Here is a 17,988-nt window from a genome sequence, read left to right on the forward strand (position 1 = left end):
GATGTCACCGTCCTGCAAAATCCTCAGCATTCTTAAGTAGTTGGTGCTGTCTATAGAGACAGGCATACAGGACGTGTAAAGGATGCTTTCAAAGGAAAAGAACATGGTTGTTTAAAAACAATGAAAAGGTATAAGGTATTTTTAGGTATAAGATTAGTTAGGTAAAATAATACATCACAGGAAATGGAAACAAACATGTAATCCTTTTAATACAGTCTACACAGATGAAGGTGATCGATGTGATATTTGAACCGTTTAGCGATGTACTGACTTTTCCCATGTGACTGTTTTTTAATCATAATAAAATTTATTTATAGAGTATAAATTTTACGCCTCATTTGTTTGCGTATACAACCTTGATCTAAAAAATTAGAATCCATTGCAAAAATCCACAATGAATTATAAAAAATGAACGAGGCTGAAAGTAAGCAGTGTAAAAAAAGAGAAGAAAGAAAAATCAAATAAATAATCTTGTCCCTCACATATGGAAAGTATAGCAGTCTGCAAACAGGAGGCTTAATCAGTGATCCACAAGATTCTGTCAGTATTTACAGACACATGTTCATTCACATTCTGGTCTCTTCTGGTGGTCCATTCATGTAGTGCTGAAGTGCCTGGTGTAAAGGCAGCCACTTCTTTATTGAAGCTTTGATAGCTATAATCCATCTGTAAAGAAAAACAGAAACGTCAACATGACAGCATCTTTCAACTGTTGTTTTTAAAAATATATATATTTAAAAAAGCTTATGTACGAGATAGTTTGATAAATCCTGCAATTGTCGTCTAATTTAAGCAGCACACTGGGATAGAGAGTGGAGAGTCGGAGGGCAGAAGCAGCAGCAGCAGCACACTGAGAAGCAGACACAACAAAAACACACTAGAAAGATGTCTTTGTGTACAAATAGAGTAACAGAATGTCACCACAGTCCCTGGCGTTGTTGGGTCAAATAGAAGACGCTGTTACAAGTCAGTCACTTTTGATACCTAAACCGCACTCATACAAAGCTCTCTTATACTGACACAGGTGTACTAAGTGCAAGATCACAGGGGTTGCTGTTCCTAGTACTAAGAAGACATGCTGGTCAGCCAACAAGCTCACGTACTAAGCCTGTGAATAAAACAAGAGTCAGTTCCTCACCGTTTATTTTCATTTGCGTTTTCAGCACACAGGTAGAAAGTTCTGAACTCATCAGATGGAGGTTTCAGCTCAATGATTGAATTCTTGGCTCCATAAGACTGCTCTCGCACCATGTAACCCTGAAGGTAGATGCCACCTGAAGAAATGATGATAAGATGAATATATGTTCCATTTTTTTCACAAATGTAGTCACAATGGAAGGTCACCAGACCAGATCATTCATTCGCAGCAGCAGGTCATGTATTTGCTTTCCTTTTTCAATCAAAAGAGCAAAACCACCTTTCAGCATTTATTATAAAAATAATTTCATTTAACTGGTAAGTGGTTATGCAGACACTTGAAGTGAGATTTTAAGGGACAAAACACTGTGAGACATAACCAATAGGTTTGAGTGATTGGCTTACTTGTCCTTACCTAAAAAATAAAAATGGGAATAAACATTAGTGACATTTTACATTGTATTTATGTCATTACATTCATGCTGGTAAGGCATAAAACTAATATGAAACAGAAAGTAAAAAAGCTCCACGGTGGCTGTTACAATAATTTATATAAGACCAAGGTGAAAAAGTATGTTTCTGTACTACAGTTTCTGGCCAATTAGAGAAGAGTGTATACAATAAATTGTTTCTCACCATTGCACACAGACCTGTTTTAGAACATCTGTATCATGTTGAACATGGGTCTAACAAACCCACAGAGATCCATTATTTAATATACAGAATTCCTTTGAGCCTTTATTCGATCCTTATTTTGATTCACCAGTTCATGAAATAGGCTGTCACCAACTTGCCGCTTGCTGTGGATGCACATATATATATATGAGCTGAAAATCAGCCTTGTTGACTGTTGCCAGCTTATCAGAAACAGCCAATGCTGATGATAGCGCTGATGTTTTTTGTTGTGTCACATTAACGTTTCCCCGTCAAGTGTGTTGTTGAGATAAAGAGCATGAACAAAGTTTATGAGAACAGTATTTTTTAGAGTGAATATTTATTTGTTTCCCCAACATAAAAGAGGAATAAAATAGGACAAGAATAACATGACCAAAGAGTTAAAAATTTTCACAGACAGATTTTAAAACACTCCTGTGGCAGTTTATTTACTCCTATAGAAATGTATAGGTTATAAAGTCATGATAACTGACACAAATAAACCTATTAATGAAAATGAGCGTATAGTTTGCTTTTCTAATGAATATACCAATTTTTGCTATGAGATTGGCTTGGAATTTAAAAACTGGGGCATTAGCAGTGTCTCTAAAAAACTCGATTGAATTCCTAATACACAGAGGAGCAGATAAGTAATAATAACACCACTCTAAATGTACAGACGAGTACTAGGGCCACATTAAGAAAAAAGAATATTATTGATCATTTTAAGACTAAAGTTACACTTTTGACAAAAGTAATTCTATTTTGAGAAAAGAAGTTGAATTTCTATTTCTATTCCTATAACTATTACCTTTAGTGTACAGAGACGAAAATATTTGCTATTGCATAAAGCTCAGTAAGCTGTTAATTCACCTGTAGTACACTCCCGATCAAAAGTTTAAAATCATATTTTGCAGGGTCTCTCGCAGCGCACCATCACGGCTGAGGTGGGATGCAGTAAGACAGTCATTTGGAATTTCTTAAATGATCCTGAGGGTTATGGAACAAAAAAGTCAAGTGGAACACCGAAAAATATTTCACCAGCAATGAGCCGGAGGATGCAGTTGGCTGTCCGTCAAGACACTGGATGATCCTCGACCGAAATTAAGGCCGTTACTGGTGCCGACGGCAGCCTGATAACCATCAGACGGCATCTGATACTGAAGGGCTTCAAAAATAAAAAACATCTTCAAAGGCCTCGTCTCCTTGAACGCCACAGAACTGACTGTTTGGATTTTGCAAAAGAGCACCAAACATGGGATGTTTCCAACGTTAATGCCGTTGAGAATACCATCACATTTTTGGACCATCCTGCATGTTCCCTTGATCTTAATCCAACTGAGAACCTTTGGGGATGGATGGCAAGAGAAGTTTACAAAAATGGACAACAGTTTCAGACAGTAGATGCCAATGCTTTGTGCAGCCGTCTTCACCACTTGGAGAAATGTTCCCACTCACCTCATGGAAACGCTTGCTTCAAGCATTCCGCAACAAATTTTTGCAGTGATCAACAATAACGGAGCTACTCATTACTGAGTTCATGTCTGGATCTTTGATTTCTGTTTTTTGGGGGGGGGTTATGGGTTTTTTGAAGGTGTGGTCCTGATCTTTTGATGTAAAACAGCCAGTTTCAGTTTAAGCATTGTTTTCAATAAATTGAATGCTCAGAAAAATGTTTTGTCTCACTCCCATTTCTTCTTGTTGCATGTTGAAGCTTTACTTGGAACCTTGTTAAGATCCAACCAAGGAAAATATGATGTTTTTTGCCATTTTTCAAGTGGTCTGAAACTTTTGATCAACACTGTATAAGTAAGACTAGCTTAAACTCTGGAATCTTGACTTTGAAAATGATATAGTTGATAGTACACCCTTAATTTTTACTGATTGTTAACATCTTATTGCAAACTTCAGTTTTGTTGTTGAGAGCCCAGCACTGGTACTTTCTGGAATTTTCTGCTTGTGACATTTATATGACATCAAATAGTTTTTATAATTACAGTCAATTTTTTTGCAGCCTTTTTTCATCAACATTAAACATTTTAACAGAACTGTCCAAGGCTGTGGGAAGCAGGGGTGCTGAGGGTGCTGCAGCAACCCCTGTCACCAAAGACAGACATCACAGTACCACCTGCCAAATGCTAAAAAAAAAAAAAAATCAATAAAACACCAGTTCTGTCATTATTTTTCTCAGAAATATTTTTCCCTTCCTATAATTCTGGAACTGCCACTGCTATGTTCCATGTCAGTGTTTAAAACATGATGTAGAGCTGTACCTTGTGCGTGAGTTGCACGGATGCCACTGTACAAGTAGAGGCACCCATCCTTCAGAATGCAGTAGTGCTGTACCCAGGAATCCTTGCTTTTATCCATTTTATGAAGCAATCCAAGACAGTCTGGATTTTTTACAGCCAGCGGGGGCAGATTAGAGTTGTGTTTAGTGACATCCACCCAAACATGGTTCTAAAACATAAGAGTTATTTGAGATCAGTTTAAGCTTAAACTGGTAGTAAGCCACCACAATCAACAACATGACCTGTTACTCCAATCTGAGGTAAATGTTATATGCAATTAAATGAACATTTTCTGTAACAAGCCCTCTTTGATTTATGAAAATATAGAACTTACTTGTGTAATGGTATGGGTAGATTTCTCCATTGCTTCCAGCCATCTGGAATCCAACAAGACAAATAAGATTTTAAACATGGTTTTTATTTCAATTTCTCTCTTTCGCTTTTTGAAGAAATAAAGAATATAGACTGCAGTTTAAAGAACTGCAATTAGAATTCAGAATACAGAAAAAGAAAATGGTACATAAAAATATTTTAAATATGTTTGGTTTGGAAAGTTATATCTGTCATTCTACCTTTTCATTTCCTGGTTGGAAGTGGCGCAGAAGAAGTAAACTCGAAAACCAGACTGAGGATGACACTTAAACACAAATGGTTTTCCAAGTGAAGTGTCTGGTCCCACCTCAGCCCCTTCCATCTTTATTGCTGAAAGTGCCTGCCTTTTGCCTTCATCCTGTAATGACCATGAAGTAGCGCCAAAAGTACACAAAAATTTCTTTGTGGACTGTTTGATTTTGATGACCTGTATCATGCTTACCCGTTTGTGTCTGTAGTAGTAAAGGCAGCAGTCATGCGTCAGTACAAACCACCTCTTTCTCCATCCTTTAATCAGACCAGACTGAGTACGCTTATGAAGGTAACCACGACAGGCTGGTCTCGGTGCGTTAGGACCACGAGCAATGTCTGAACCAACAGTCAATGTCAGAACATCTGGACCTATAATATCAACAATATCACAGTTACCATCTAATTTACCCTTCTGGCCTCCATATTGGTTCTTTATGAATCCATTCCACAAATGTGCTTTATTGTTTATAGCACAACACACCTTGTCTGGCTAAATCAGCAGCTTCAGAATGAGGAATGCTGGTGACATCAATACCATTGACAGCTAGGACATAGTCTCCTACCATCAACCCAGCTTCCTCTGCAGCTCCATCTGAAACAGAAATAAATAAATGTTAAACTAACAAGGAAACAACACGATGTAAGTTATCAAAACAAATGACAAGCAGAAAAGCAAACACAGTCCTTACGGTACATAATTGCACAGAAATTTTTTCAAGTATTACACAACCTTTTTGTGGAGTTAGATTTTTGCTCATCTGCCTTCCCATTCTAAATACATAGGGCTGAGCCCATTTGGTTTGGAAAACCAAGATTTTTTTTTCAGCTATCTCCAAGTCAGGTCCTATTTCAACAGTAACATAAAAACTACAGAAGAACATAGTGGAGGCCTAGTCCCCCTTATACTAGAAGGGAAGATTAAAAATAAATTGATAGCTAAACTTTATCAGAACCTGCAATCACAGATCAATCAACCAATTATATTAAAATTAAATGGGAGATGGAGGCTAAAGTCAACATATCAGAGGAAAGTTGGTTAAATATATGTGGAACACAGATGAAAACTACTAGTTCGGGTTACTGAAGGGAAAAATGTTATTAGGTTTTTTATAACCCCCAAAATAAAATACAAACAAACTGGTCAACCGAGAGACGCTGCTGGAGAAACTGTGAGGAAAATATGGCAGATCACTTTCATATATTTTGGAAATGCCCAGTAATCCAACCATACTGCAGTGAAATGGTGAAATGGTCGAATCAATTTACTTGGTGACTGGTCTCAAATTAAATTTGGATTTCTGTACTGTGTATCTGGGCGATATCCCATCAGCAGTCTTCTTAAGGGACAAATATTTGATAAATATCCTGTTGGGAGCGGGTAAAAAAGCTCTTACCAGGAAGTGGCTGGAGAAAGAGCACCCAACAAAGAAAGATTGGATAGGAATAATGGAGGAAATATACAGAATGGAAAAACTTACATCTCTTTTGAATCTCAAAAGGGACCAATTTCATAAAAACTGGAGGAAGTGGGAGAGATTTGTTGAAGGTGGAAATGTGGGATGATGGGTGGTGGGTTATATAACCAGAGTTTAGCTAAATATTTTTTAATGCAACCACTGGAAGAAGAAAAGCCAGCTAAGGATGTGGCCACTGCTTTTAGAAGGCATAAAATAGACTGGAAATACCCTTCCGAACATCACCAGGGGTGGACTGTAAAGTGCTACGTAGACTTCAGCAGTAACACAAAACCTGAAGACACCTAAAAAGAGGTGGAGGGGAGCTCCCCCAGACCGGGCAGATATGAGGGTTTCACTGTGCCAAGATGTTGTTGTCAGTGTGTATTATGTTTTTTGTTTTTTTTATGTGGATGAATGTCAAAATTATAAAACTTTCAATAAAAATAAAGTATATAAAAAAACAAGAAGTAAAGTATAAATTTGCAGTTTTTTACTAACTCATGTTTTATACCTAATTCTTGATTCAATTTTATTTATTTAGTGCCAAATCACAACAAGAGTTGCCTTAGGGCACTCTATACTGTGAGGTAAGGACCCTAAAATAATACAGAGAAAACAGAGAAACCCCAACAATCTAATCGCCCTACATGAGCAAGTGCTTTGGTGACAGTGGGAAGATAAAACTCTCTTTTAATAAGGAGAAACCGCCAGCAGAACCAGCCTCAGCAAGGGGCAGCCATCTGCCACGACCATTTGGTGGTGAGGGGAGGAATACAGGACAAAGACAAGTAGTGCAAGAGAGTCAGAGAATAATAATAAATTATGATTAACTGCAGAGTGATGTTTTATATGTGCATTGAAGGACATATCGTGGTCAAAATTGACTCTAAGACTCCTCACAGTGCTACTGGAGGCCAAGGTAATGTCATCAAGAGTAAACATCCAGTTGGATTCAATATTTCTAAGATTTTTAGGGCTAAACTATACACTAGGGTGGCTGTAGCTCAGGTGGCAGAGCAGGTCAGCCACTAACCAGAAGGTCAGTGGTTCGATCCCAGGCTGCCTACTGGCTGCATGCCAAATATCCTTGGGCAAGATATTAACCCCGTGTTACTGGTGGTGGCCAGAGGGCCCGGTGGCGCCAGTGTCCGGCAGCCTTGCCCTGTCAGTGCGCCCCAGGGCAGCTGTGGCTACAATGTAGCTTGCCGTCACCAGTGTGTGAATGTGTGTGTGTGAATGGGTGAATGACTGAATGTAGTGTAAAGCGCTTTGGGGTTCTTAGGGACTGAGTAAAGCGCTATACAAATGCAGGCCATTTACTAACCTATAGCTGAATTAAACATAATCTTAGTGTGTGGTGAGGTCTCTCCATTTACCTGAATGTATTAGATAGATACAGTTCAAACCACTGCAGCGCAGTACCTGTAATTCTTACACCATGCTCTAATTGCAACAATATTGTTGTTGTTGTTATTATTATTTTTATTATTGTTGTTGTTGTTGTATTGTATGGTATGGCCTGTATTTGTATAGCACTTTTCTAGTCCCTAAGGACCCCAAAGCGCTTTACACAATCAGTCACCCACCCATTCACACACACATTCACACACTGGTGATGGCAAGCTACATTGTAGTCACAGCTGCCCTGGGGCGCACTGACAGAGGCGGTTGTGGTCAATCGTATCGACTACTGAACTGAGGACTAGCAGGATAAGCACAAAGATGAGTCCACTGTCAGAGGCCATAAGAAGATTATTTGTAACCTTCACTAAAGCTGTTTCTGAGCTGTGATGAGCTCTGAAACCTGACTGAAACTCTTCAAATAAGCCATTCCTCTGCAGATGATCAGTTAGCTGTTGGGTACTCTTTCAAGAATTCTTGGGACAAAAGGAAGGTTGGAGATTGCCCTATAATTAGCTAAGACGTCAAGTGACGGCTATTTAAGTAATAGTTTTAACTACTGCCAACTTGAAGGTCTGTGGTATGTAGCTAATTAATAGTGATAGGTTGATCACCAAAGTTGTTTTCTTTGGTTGCCTCCCCAATTGGACCAGTAATGACATGTTTAGCAAGTGGTGTCCAAAAATGATGTGGGCTTTATAAATGATTGGGAAATTTTCTACAGAAAACCCAGTCTTGTTAGGAGAGAAAACATCTATCCCACTTTGGATCAAGCAGCTCATGGATGGGTCTCATTTCTAGAGATCTGGCCAATTTTATAAACCCCTCCCCCAAAACGTGACTATCCAGAGTTGGGACCAGGAAGCAGAGTTGCAATCTTACACACCTCTCATCACTGGCTGTGTAGACTTAGAGACTGTGTCAGCTCCCAAACAGACAAACCAAAGATCAGGTAGCTGCTCTGCACTGTTGCCACATGGCATTGAAGAAGATAACAGTGGATTAATTATATCTTTAAACTTAAACCCTCTGGAACACAAACTTGGAGTAATCAGGACCCTACAACACCGGGCAGAAAATGTTCCCTCTAAGCCAGAAGGGGAAAGGGGGTAAAACACACATGTAAAGAAAGCTCTTAAAACATGTGGTTCTCCTAACTGGGCTTTCGACAAATCAGCAAAGATGCACAGAGCAGAAGGTCAGACACAACTAGGGAGAATCAGGACAAGCAGAACAATATTGTCATCTCTTATGTAGCAGGTTTATCAGAGAAACTCAGGAGAGTCTTCTCCAAGCATGACATCCCAGTGTACTTCAGACCCAGCCTCACACTCAGACAAAAACTGATTCATTCCAAGGACAAAACTCCCGTACACAACCTTAACAATGTAGTGTATGCTGTACAGTGCAGCAAGGAATACTCAGACCTCTACATTGAAGAAACCAAACAGCCACTCCATAAATGCATGGCACAACATAGAAGAGCCACCTTGATGGGACAAGACTCAGCTGTCCATCTGGATCTAAAGGACAAAGATCACTCTTTTGAGGATGCCAATGTTCACATTTTGGACAGAGAAGACAGATGGTTTGAATGAGGAGTGAAAGAAGCCATCTATGTCCACTGTAAACGACCTTCTTTGAACAGAGGCGGTGCCTTACAACACCAACTGTCTGCCATCTATAATCCAGTTTCAAGATCCCTTCCCAGACGCCTAAACGCCCACTCACATCCTGGGCCATCTGACCTCAGGAAATCACATGATAGGTTGGGGCTAGATCTCACAATGGATTCACCTGAAACCCTGATTGTGGCCCACACCTGTTTTCACACCTTGGCTCGTGTGATTAGGTAGAGGATAAACAGCAGGTCCACGAAATGTGTAATTACATTTGCATCCTGGTTACTTTTGCAATGCTTAAATTCCAGAAAATAAAAAAAACACGCAAAATAACAACTACAAAGCAGTTGAGTCAGCACTATGATATAGAAATTTACTTACTTGTGTCAACCTCTGTGACCACAATGGGTTTAGAAAACTGTATTCGAAAGCCCCAGGGATATTCTCCTGTCCCTTTGCTGATCTTAACAGTCCTCTCTCGAACTGGAAGATGTTTGAAGATGATGAAAGAGATGTTTAACAAGAGCAGCAAAATGTACACAGCAGGTAAAAAAGGTATTGAACTCATCACCAATTTTCTAGGTAAATATCCAATGTACACAATCAAACCAAATATGTACATGAATTAATTTATGTGTAATAATGAGAAAATGACACAAAATCGTCATTTTAATAGCACTCTACTTTTTACACAGTCATACTCACTATTTACAATTCACACTCCAACGCATACACCCAACGGGCCACGTTTAACACTGACAAGCAGAGATAGGAGCAGGCAGGTCTTCATGCACCTGTGTTTCCTGCACCTTGTCTGGGGCAGAGGTTGGCTGGTGTTCCAGGGTCAAGCCAACTGCATCCCAGGGTTGCTGTTGGCTCTGGGGATCATCCATTCATCCGCACTTCGAAGGGCAGGGTGGATGTGGATGGTTATCTGTCTTTGTGCAGCTTCATGAGGGGTGGGGGGGTTCCTCTCCCTGCTGCTATCCACTGGTTGTTGTTGCCCCACCCACAGGATATGGGCATTTGCTGGCTCTGGGGTGCCTGGCTGGGCGATTTGGTGTGATTGCTGACCTGCTGCCTGGTTGGCTTGGACATTTTTGTTGCATTGGGGCTCCACCGATTGCGCCCAGGTCATTTCCTCGGATTGTGCTGGGATGGCCGGCCTCTGCCAGGGTCAGCTGCCTAGTGCCTCTGGTTCTTTAGCACTCCTGCCTTTTAGCTGTGGGCTTCCCTCTTCCTTAAACCGGCGGGGACACACTTTGGCCTCGGATTTTCAACACTCTTGGGGGACTGGGTGGGGTCTTCCCCTGTCTGTCTCTCGTCCCCAGGGGACGTTGTTGCAGTCTCTCACCCTCATTATCAAGTACGTTTCATGACAAACACCCATGCACAGGCACTCACATTCTTTCTTTCTCTCTCTGTTTCACACAGACACTCACACACACGCAAAATTGTATGTTCCTCTTGGCAAAGCAAATGTGTTTGGCACCACAAAGCATTTAGATCATGAATCTGGTTGCTAAAACTTCCAGACAGGACAGGTTACTAAAAAGAAAGAAATATATTTACTTAGAGGATTGTTAGTTTGTTCAATACTTATTTCACCCGCTGTATGTACACTACCGGTCAAACGTTTTAGAGCACCCCGATTTTTAGAAGATTATGCAGTTTAATGCCTCATTGCACTCTGAAATGAAAGCATATTACAAATAAGCAATGCAAAGCACAGAAATCGTGGAATCAATTTATAGAGCAAAATGTATTCTAAACGTTTGACTCATCAAAGTAGCCACAGATATAACAGCTGAACATGCCCGTGGCATTCTTTCTACAATAGCAATCAAATATTCTTCAAAACGTTTTTCCCATATCTGTTGCAGAAGTTCCCATAAATGTGTGGCACTTGTAGGTTGCTTTGTTTTCGCTCTTCTGTCCAGTTCATCCCAAACTAGCTTGATGGATAGTAAGTCTGGAGACTGTGCTGGTCACTCCATGTTTTCAAGCTTACCATCTTGTTCTTTTTTCCTGAGGTAATCGATTTTCTTGCTATAGGATGAGCTCTTGACCAACTAGGCACATATCAGACGGTACTGCATGGTGCTGCAGAATGCTGTGGTAGCCGTTTCTGTTCAGGGTGCCTCTCACTCTGTACAAGTCACCACCCCCTGATCCAGCAAAACAGCCCCAGGCTATCACACTTCCTCCTCCACGTTTGACAGTTGATGCCACACACTGTGGAACCATCCCTTTGCTTACTTGACAGCATCCAAAGATTCCTTGTGATGAACCAAAGATTTCAAATTTTGATTCATCAGTCCATTTTCCAGTCTTCTGTAGTCCAGTGGCAGCGTTTCATGGCCCAGGCAAGCCTCTTTGTTTTATTCTGACGTCTTAGCGAGGGCTTTCTTTCTGCAGCTTGTCCTGTCAAACCTACAGCTTGAAGGTTTTCTTCACAGTTGAAACTGAGAATTGCTTACTACAGTTGCTATTAAGCTGTGCTTGAAGCTGTTGTCCTGTATGCCGCAAGCTGTTAACTCTCAGAAACTTGTTCTCTGATTCAGTTGTGGCTTTGCATCTGCCAGACCTCTTCCTGTCAGAGTTTGCCCCAGTTTATGAGTGCCACTGTACTCACTGACACCTTGACTTTCTTTGCAATTTATCTGTAGGAAGACGTACATTTTTAAGTGTTATGCTGGTGTGGCTCTCTTCCATTGTCCATTTTGTTTTTTGCACTGTTTTTTTTTTTTTAGCAACACACTACTTTCTGCAGTACAGTGCTGTTCAACTGATGCTCACGAGGGTACGGTACCACAGTGTGTTCCTACACTGCTGTTATGCAGACAGAGGGGGTTGTAAGTAATCCAGAAAAGTTGGAACACCTGTAGGAATTAGTTGGACTAGCTTTCAAGGCTTGATCAACCTCCATTGCTGCCGAACAGCTGCACTTTTTTCAGTTTTGGGTAACCTTACCTTTTTTTTTAACCTCTGGCAGTTCACCACGTACCTTTGTACCATTTCAAGCTATTCATTGGAGTAGAACTACTTGAACTGCAATAAATAACTGGAAAAATCGGGGTGTTCTAAAACGTTTGACTGGTAGTGCTAAGTTAAATTCACAGTAATATCTCTGCAGTACTCAAGAGTTTCTCAGTAATTCTCAGTAACAACTAGGATTCAGTACTAAATGACCTGTTACTGTCATTAAATTAAATAAAGTTAACTTTTTTGTAAAAACACAAAAGCTACAGCTTACTTGAGACGGCACGAGTTCTGGTGGTTAGGCTGGTATGAATTCCCCCAGAGCCTACATTATCTCCTTGAAAAATCCATGCTGATGAGTGGAATGTTTCTGTATAAAAGCCCCTGTCTTCATTTTCTTGAAATGCTATGTCCATAGAAGGCGTGTCCTCTGATACTAGCAAAACAAAGAAAGACACAAATCAAACAAACGAACACTAAACAGCACAATTCATTACATATAGATGCATTTCTATATCTGCAGTTGTCAAATCAGCAAAGAAGTGTAAGGAGCTTGGAAAGAAAGCGACTTAAGTTTTGAATACCTGTCCACCTGGTTGTATAAAACTGAAGAAACTTCGCAGATGAGATGTGAAACATCTTCACAAAACTTAAAGAAGTCCAGTCACTTTTTATGGATAATAAACAGATAATACAGCATTCTGCTTGCACCACTTACAGGACTGGCAGATCAAATTTAATCACTAAACTTACTCTTTATGACATTTTTCCCTGACATTTGTTCAAGCTTTCCATCAAAGTCACCTGATTCCTCTGTGATGTCACTGGTGATTGAGCTTCCTCCAACAGAGCTCCACTGCTTGCTCTCTTTGAAGAGCTTTCGCCTTTTAGCCAAGTGTTCAGAGCCACTTGTTTCCGAATCTTTATGAACCACGGGCTTCAGATGCTCCTTGATCTCTAAAGAAGCTGGGAATGGTCATGAAGAATCACAAATAGGTGAGTTTTACATAACTAATTGGCTGAAACGAATTTAAATGAATATGAATGGAAATAACTTACATTTAGATACAAACTGTTTTTCAGTCCTGTTAGTTTTACTAAGCGTCTCTTTTGCAAGGACCTCTGTGTCTTTAAAATCTTTTGCTGGACCTGATGATATGCTTGCAGGTTGTCTTGAATTTTCTGTGTCGATTTCCAGATAATCTGTCCTCTCATTTATCAGTGGGAGAATAGGGTCGGTATCTTCCATGTTTTCACTAGTTGGTTTAGGTTTAATGTCCTCTGTAACCTCATTTAAGTTTAATGATTCTACATCTAAGTCCTGCAAGAGGGACATGCATGGGTCGTCCACAGCATTTCTAAAATCCCTCTTTAGACAACTATCCAGGGATAATTGTGAGTCCCTCTGCAAGAGACTTGGCTCAAATGCACCATCTGTTATTGTCTGAACTGAGAACTTGCTATATCCGGGTAAAAAAGAGACTGAATCCTTCTGGTTTGCATTTTTAACCTCATTGTTTGCAGGTAGTATTTCTGGGTGACTCTGTAGCATATGTTCCTCTGAGCCACTGCAGGATGGAGGGATGACTTGTATAGAAAAAGCTCTTCGAGTTAGCTCTTCTGTAAGGGGCTCTGGACTGTGATATTCTCCTTCTCCAAATTCTTGGTCAAATCCACTGTCTGCTACTTCACATTGATCAACAGTATATTCACAATCATCAGTGTCTAGACTTTCCATATCCTTATAAATGCTCAAGTTAGTATCATGTTGACTGTTGAAGTCATGTCTTTCACAGTGTTCAGTGTTCATGATGATTTCAGGATTAATCTCAGAACCAGTCACATAGAATGGACTGAGCAATGGCTGTGCTCTGGCATGGCTGTCTAGAATTTCCGGAACTTGTTTTAAACTCCCTTTGGTTTGTGAAAATGTATCATTTTCTAATCCAAATGCAGATAACCTGTCATCGCCCTTTTCAGTCCTTTCTAGCTTCTCTGTCTGGAGGGGAAGTGAGCACATGACCAAAGAGGAAAAAGATTCTCTGTAAGGTAGCTGGAGATCTTCCTGCATCAGTCCTAGACCCTGTGACATCCCAGGAAATGTTTGACGTCTTTTCTTGGGTAATGAACATTCTTTGTGTTCGACGGTGGCAATACTATTATTTCTAATCCAGGATTTTCTTTTCTGACTATTGATGAAGTCTTTCATGAAGCTAGACCTGTTGGTAGACATCAAGGGTCTCATGAACACTGGGTCATAATTGTCAGATTGTGATAACTCATCAAAAGAAGGTGGCAGACCCCCTCTTTCTTCTTCTTGTGCACAAAATAGACATTGAAGTTCCTCAGTGGAGGTCAAGTCTCCTCGTTTATCAACAGCTGGACTAGAAGTGTTGATTCTACAAGAAGCTAAGTCTTGTGTCAGACCTTCTAAACTATTGTTTTTAATATCTGCAAACTCTTGGGGTGGGGGGATGTGCCAGAACCCATCACCAGAACTGAGACTTGTATGGAAACTTTGCCTCTTTCCTTGGGGTTTAATATTTAACAGCAGCGGTGGGCTTGATAGATGATCTGCCAGTTTAAAGTCTCCCGATCCTTGTTGTTTGTCATCACTACAGCATTGACTGCAGTCTGGATTGTCCCATATATTTGCAGATCTGGCACATTTTGAATCGCAATAAGGCTCAGTTTGTTTACTTGTGGTTCCAGTGTGATCTTTGTCATTATTGTTGTGATTTTTTTCCTCATCAGTGACATTATCCAATGGTTGTTCAGAAGACTCATTGTCTGGCATCCATGTCTCCTCAAATTTGCTCTTAAAAACCTCAGTACTGGACCAGCTTTTATTCATGAAAACAAGTGTGGTCTTGTTGCCAGATGTATTAAGCTGAAGTTTTAAATGTGATCCAGTGCAGTTAATATTCAGGATGTTAGTAACTGGAATTGGTGAGTGGATTTGATTTTCAGATAAGGGTTCTTGTGACTGCTGAAACATAATATTTGGTGATGAATCTCCTGTTACAGAAACTGAGGTTACTATTTTCACTCCGTTCTTCTCGTCCTTTGTTGTTTTGGTATAAATACTCTTTTGGTGTGCAAATGAATTCAAGTGATAATCTTGCTTAAATCTTTTCTCCTTGGGTTCAGGATTGTTGTATTTTTCCTCATCTTCAGATCTTGACAGTACATTTTCCTTTCGAAAAGAGTCTGTTTCTCCCTTTTCAACAATGTCATCTTTGGTGCAGACAGTGCTTTTGTTCTGCTTTTTAAAGATGTATGGTGAGATACTCTCTGAAAGAAAAAGCAAAATAGTGAAATAATTATATTAGAGGATGTTTGACAGTACAAGTATTATAGTGCTTACTCATAGTTTGTTCTGGTTTCTTTCTAATATTGTAGGCCCTTTACTGTAACAATATAAAGCTCAAATGCTGTTGTGAGTTAGTGCTACATAAATAAAATGATATAACACAATTTTCCCAACACTACAAAATTACTTTGGAACTGGTGAATTTCATTCTGGGGTTGCTTGATTGTTGGATACCTCATGCATTGAGGTTTAAGTACTGATCAATACTTTTGCTTGTTTATTTTAGCTTTTTCTCCATAAAGTTAAAAGCCCATTAGGATTCAACATTATACTAGTTATGCCATAAAACCCACTATTATGAAGCTGCTATTAGTCCTCTACCGGTCTCAAGAAGTACTTGCACGTTGTATGCACGTGTGGAGAAAAATGTGAATCAGCTAAGCACAAGATTAACCTCACTGCGTCCTCCCAAGCTCCAACTCACGTTTGTTGCTGCTGGAGCTCTTCCTCCTCTTGCTATTTCTCCTTCTCCCCCTCTTGCTCATTCTGAAATCCACCACAGTCTCACATCCGCTGGGAAACAAAACACTGAACGAAGACAAACAAGTGTTGTATTTTTTATGGGTATATGTACACATTTTGGCTCAATACATTTTCAGATTCCAGACTAAGCAGATCATATGTCAGTTTGCTCTGACTGTTTTAATGAATGTTTTGCTTGGCATTTTGTACACTGACATGAAAGCAATTATTAAAGAAACAGAAAATGTAAATCATTAAGATGCTTAATTCTCAGTATTTATCACCATTTTTTTTAAAAATACAAACACTAGTAATTATTGAAATGTCTAATTACTGTTGAACAAACTGATACAAAAGGAAAAATTATAACCTGGCAATATCCAGTTATGTACAGAAAGTTTATGCACTGGTATATAATCCTGTGCAACTCAGTTAACATGTGCATCAAACAGTTTCCTGCTTAAGAAGCAAAAAACAAACAAACAAAAAAACCTCCTTTTGTCTGAATGAGCACCATCTATAAACAGATAAAACATCAAAGTGTGTTAACAAGTTAGAGCTGACACCTGGTTTTGTTTTGTTTTTTTGTTTTTTGTTTTGTTTTTCTGAGAAAGACAAGAGATGATTTTCAATAAACGACAATAATGTCAGTAAAGTCAGACATGTGACTTATTCAAATGTGAAAATTAGAGCTGTTAGTAGGGGTGCAGCGATATTCGTATCGATATTGAACCGTTCGATACAGTGCTTTCGGTTCGGTACGCGTATATATCGAACAATACAACATTTGTAATTTATTTTATCAACTTTCCTTCTGACGATGCTGTCTGTGTGGAGCGCTCAGTGAATCTGCGTTCGACTACTCCGCCTAGGCTGCACTGTCGAGCGTAGATCCACTGAGCGCTCAACACAGACAGCATAGTCAGAAGGAAGAGCGCAGGGCACCTCCCCCACCCTCATTCAGATCTGGCGTTTGGAACTATTTTGGTTTTCATGTGACGTATGACCCTGAAGGTAAGCGCGTCATGGACTAAAGTAAAACAGTATGTTGGATGTGCCATGCAATGCTCAATTACATGGGTGGGAACTAGTGTGTTAGCGCAGTTAGCTCGTTAACGTGTTGGCCGTCTAGCCCCATGCACGGGCGATCGGCGGTAGCTCGTTAACGGAGATTTGCCATGTTGTGGTATTAAGGTCATTTCAACGAGATTAACCTGAAAGCACTAGTGGGAATATGACTGCACATTTACGCTGACATCATCCTAGTGCAAAGACAAAAACAACAAGCATGCTACTAACTTTAGCCGAGTCATTTAGACAGCTGTTAGCACATGATTCTCCTTATGCTGCTGAGAATATAACCCAGAAGAAGCGGATAGTATAGCTTTTATTTTGGAAAGAGACATTTCTCTGTAATAAACTCTCTTTTTCCAAAGATGAGTGATTCCTCAATCAGATACAGGGCTTGCAATATCGCTAGCCTGACGTCCTGGGGCTAGCGATTTTTTCAGTCGGGCTACCAAAATCTATCTCTTCCCTGCCCGTCGGGCTATTGTAAGAAGGAAAAATATATGTCAATGCTTTTGCATTCTTTCAGAAATGTAGCTGGGTAATTATGTCATTGGCATCGGTGAGCCACTGTCAATATGTGACATATTGAAATCGCGTTTGAATTTGCGCTTGTTTTTTTGCTTTCACTTTGCAATCGCGCGAACTGTGTATAGAGAGCGACAGCACTGATCTGTGAGTGATGATAATTTGTGCACCAATTCCTCTGACATCGTCTTATTAATCGTTAGCTTACTATGCAAACATGACAAGTGAAATCTCCCGCAGCTTAAACATGTGAGAGGTTGATCGCGCAGAGAATCGCTGAGCTTATGTGAGTCCGTGTGTAAAAGCAGCAGGATTTATATTTGACTACGATGACCTGGATGACTGAGAACCTTCACAGACAGATATATATTTTAGTTCTGCTGAGCCAA

General features: G+C 39.9%; 1 protein-coding gene and 1 pseudogene across 1 annotated transcript; one reads left to right on the forward strand and one right to left on the reverse strand.

The window, feature by feature from the left end:
- Positions 1–337: 337 nt before the first annotated feature.
- On the reverse strand, positions 338–16,026 carry pdzph1 (PDZ and pleckstrin homology domains 1). The gene is made up of 12 exons (XM_085464447.1): positions 15,966–16,026; positions 13,228–15,462; positions 12,973–13,134; positions 12,443–12,604; positions 9,568–9,669; positions 5,188–5,298; positions 4,897–5,075; positions 4,655–4,812; positions 4,417–4,459; positions 4,065–4,251; positions 1,139–1,274; positions 338–666 (listed from the first exon to the last, which is right to left on the reverse strand). Exons 1-12 carry the CDS (start codon positions 16,024–16,026, stop codon positions 567–569), a joined length of 3,636 nt encoding a protein of 1,211 aa, XP_085320573.1. The 3' UTR covers positions 338–566.
- On the forward strand, positions 6,811–9,420 carry LOC146706301 (uncharacterized; annotated as a pseudogene).
- Positions 16,027–17,988: the final 1,962 nt, after the last annotated feature.

The sequence above is a fragment of the Copadichromis virginalis genome, linkage group LG7 (assembly GCF_057382275.1).
Source record: "Copadichromis virginalis isolate Kocher_CV1m ecotype Utaka linkage group LG7, C_Virginalis_male_GT1.1, whole genome shotgun sequence".
Taxonomy (NCBI): domain Eukaryota; kingdom Metazoa; phylum Chordata; class Actinopteri; order Cichliformes; family Cichlidae; genus Copadichromis; species Copadichromis virginalis.